We start from the raw sequence: 3,366 nt of genomic DNA, 5'->3' as shown, positions 1-3,366 counted from the left end.
GAAGCCTTTGAAAAACTAAAAGACTTGCTCACCTCCGCCCCTATAATCCAACCTCCAAATTGGGAGCTTCCATTTGAAATTATGTGCGATGCGAGCAATTTCGCCATTGGAGCGGTCTTAGGTCAAAAGGAGGGCAAAGCATCACATGTTATCTACTATGCCTCCAAAACCTTGGATAATGCTCAAGCCAACTATTCCACCACCGAGAAAGAACTTCTAGCTATTGTCTTCACATTGGAGAAATCTCGGCAATACCTTCTAGGGACAAAAGTAATTGTGTACTCCGATCATGCCGCCTTGAAATACCTCATGACCAAGAAAGATGCTAAGCCACGGTTGATTCGGTGGATTCTTCTCTTACAAGAATTCGATCTTGAGATAAAAGAAAAAAGTGGTGTCGAAAACCTAGTTGCGGATCACTTAAGTCGGTTGATACTCCCATCCTTGATGAATTCCCGGGTGAACACCTCCTCTACATTTTAAACACTATTCCATGGTATGAGGATATTGTGAATTACTTAATTGGTTACAAAAGAAATTCCCCACTCGTTTAGCAAGCACCAAAAGGCCAAGTTAAAGAGTGATTCCAAATACTACGTATGGGACGACCCTTATCTTTGGAAGCATTGTCCGGATCAACTAATACGGAGGTGTGTTCACTAAAATGAGGTCAAGTCTATCTTGAAGTTTTGCCACGAGTATGCATGCGGAGGACATTTTGGTCAAAACAAAACCATGCGAAAGGTGCTCGAATGCGGACTCTTTTGGCCCACAATGTCAAGAGATACTTATCTATTTTGCAAGAGTTGTGATAGATGTCAAAGAATGGGAACAATATCCATGAAGAATGAAATGACTCAAAACCCCATCCTCATTTGTGAGATCTTTGATGTATGGGGAATCGATTTCATGGGCCCATTCCCCGTTTCTTTTGGATATACTTATCTACTCTTGGCGGTTGATTACGTCTCAAAGTAGGTGGAAGCAAAGGCAACACGACATGATGATTCTAAAACAGTAATTGAATTCTTGAAATCCAACATTTTAACAAGATATGGTGTACCATGAGCTTTGGTGAGTGATAGGGGCACTCATTTTTGCAATAAAATGATGGAAGCCATGACAAAGAGATATGGTGTCACACACCGGATATCGACCACTTATCATCCACAAACAAATGGCCAAGCCGAAGTGTCAAATCGAGAAGTCAAACAAATTCTTGAGAAGACGGTCAACACTACACGAAAAGATTGGAGCTTGAAGTTAGAAGATGCATTGTGGGCGTATCGGACCGCCTACAAAACTCCAATTGGTATGTCTCCATTCCGCCTCTTCTATGGAAAGTCTTGTCATTTACCGGTGGAATTGGAACACAAGGCATATTGGGCTGTTAAAAAGTGCAATTTCATTCTTGAAGAAAGTGGAAAGCACCGAAAAAATGCAACTTCAAGAAATCGAGGAGTTGAGGAACGAGTCTTATGAAAATGCAAGCATCTACAAAGATAAGAAAAAAGCGTTTCACGACAAACACATCACTCGTAAGCATTTTATTCCGGGCCAAAAAGTTCTTCTTTATCATTCACGCTTAAATCTATTCCCGGGAAAGTTGCGATCTCGATGGCACGGACCTTTTATTGTTATAAAAATGTTTGATCATGGTGCGGTTGAAATTAAGAGTTGGGACACGAATCAAATATTCAAAGTGAATAGGCACTGCTTGAAACCGTTCTATGAAGGCTTCGACACGGGAGAATTCGACAAAGTAACATTGGAAAACCCGAATTACGAAGATTGACGGAGGCAGGGCTATGTCTTGGCAAAGACGTTAAATAAATGCATTGTGAATAAATAATCTCCGCTTGAAGTTTTGGGTGTTTCTAAACTTGAAGTTGGCCTAAAAATAAGCATATAGAAGTCTTCGAGTGATTTTGGTGAAGTTTGAAAAATTCCAAAAATTTGACTTTTCCGCGGGTACCCGCGCAACCTCTGCGCGACCGACCCCAGCCGCGCAGGTTCCGAGTTCCAAATTGCACCAACATGGGATGCAAACTGTGAGTTGCACGTGGCCGAAATCCACCCTCGCAGATGTTTGCGCGGCCAAGAACCAAATGCTACCTTTTCTTTGCGCGGCCTGCCAATATCACCCAAATTGCAAAAATCCACCCGGTATCCGCTCCATACCCGCTCCAGACCCGCTATCCGACCCATTTCTAACCCACCCTTATAACCCCTTAATCCGTCGGACACCCCTTCCCCCTTGTGCCTCCCGTCCACAAACTCCGACGAACTCCTCACGCCGCTGCCGTTTCCGATCAGCTTCCTCCGCTGCCACCGCTTCCAAGCCCCACCACCGGTTGCCCCTTCTCCTACAGCGACACTCCATCTGCTCCCCGATTTTGCCGATCCAAACGTCGCCGCTGGAAAAATCGCAAATCAACAAACACCGCATCAACGCTGCTTGTTTCGCCGGCGCTCTACCCCAGCTCTACTCCCCACCTAATTCCGACCAAATCCCACCCATCTATTCGCCGGTAAACCGCTCGACGCCACCATTATCAACCTTGCCGGAAAAACTGTTAAGGCCTGATTCTGACACCACTTGCCACACAATTCCAAATTTTTTTGGGGCATTATTCACCAAACACTCCACCACACACCGATCTACTATTAATTTGGGAAAATCTCATCACCAGAAAACCTAGCTCCGCGCCGGCCGCCGCCACTGATTTTGACCAAAAATTTAAAATTTTTTGTTTCTCGCCGAAGTTTCAAAAGATTCAACCTTATGGGTCAAATTCAAGCTTGGGGTGCGGTTTTAGCGGATTTCTTTTCGGGTTTCGACACTCGAAATTGGTACATTTCTTTTAAGTCCATTGCATTCCAATTCTAATTTCATAGACTTGTGCTATGCATTAGGTTAAATAGAACTCGTCTTAGCTTGCCTTGAATTGATTGAGTTGAATTGCATTGTGCCAAATTGCCAATTTGGAATATTGCCCGATTTTAATTATTTGATTTGATTGGATTGGTGTGAGGCGAGTGTGAGGGATAATTTTGCCCAAGTTTTTGTCTTTGCTAGGTTTATTCACCGGTACAATGGCACGGGACAAGACCATTCACGCATCTCATGGTTCATCTCGTGAAGCTCAATCCTCGGGGTCATCCAAGAAAATGTCCACCGACCATGTTGATCGTGATGGGAACCTTACCCTCACGAGTGCCCAAAGCCGAGAGTTCAAATCCAACCTTCAAAAGCATGCAATCCGCACCACAAAATTTTACCACCAAGATTCTATGGAGCACCTCGGCCTTGACAGCCACTTGCGACAACTATTTTTCAACATTGGTTGGCACGAGTTTCTCGCT

The 3,366-nt window shown here is 44.1% G+C and overlaps 1 protein-coding gene across 1 annotated transcript; it reads left to right on the top strand.

Moving 5' to 3' along the window:
- Positions 1 to 1,110: 1,110 nt before the first annotated feature.
- On the top strand, positions 1,111 to 1,482 carry LOC111909827 (uncharacterized). Its single transcript, XM_023905594.1, has one exon. It carries the CDS (start codon positions 1,111 to 1,113, stop codon positions 1,480 to 1,482), a length of 372 nt encoding a protein of 123 aa, XP_023761362.1.
- The last annotated feature ends 1,884 nt before the right edge of the window (positions 1,483 to 3,366 follow it).

The sequence above is a fragment of the Lactuca sativa genome, chromosome 1 (genome assembly GCF_002870075.4).
Source record: "Lactuca sativa cultivar Salinas chromosome 1, Lsat_Salinas_v11, whole genome shotgun sequence".
In the NCBI taxonomy this organism is placed as follows: Eukaryota; Viridiplantae; Streptophyta; class Magnoliopsida; order Asterales; family Asteraceae; genus Lactuca; species Lactuca sativa.
Note: the sequence above shows the minus strand (reverse complement) of the source record. Positions and strands in the feature narration are given on the sequence as shown.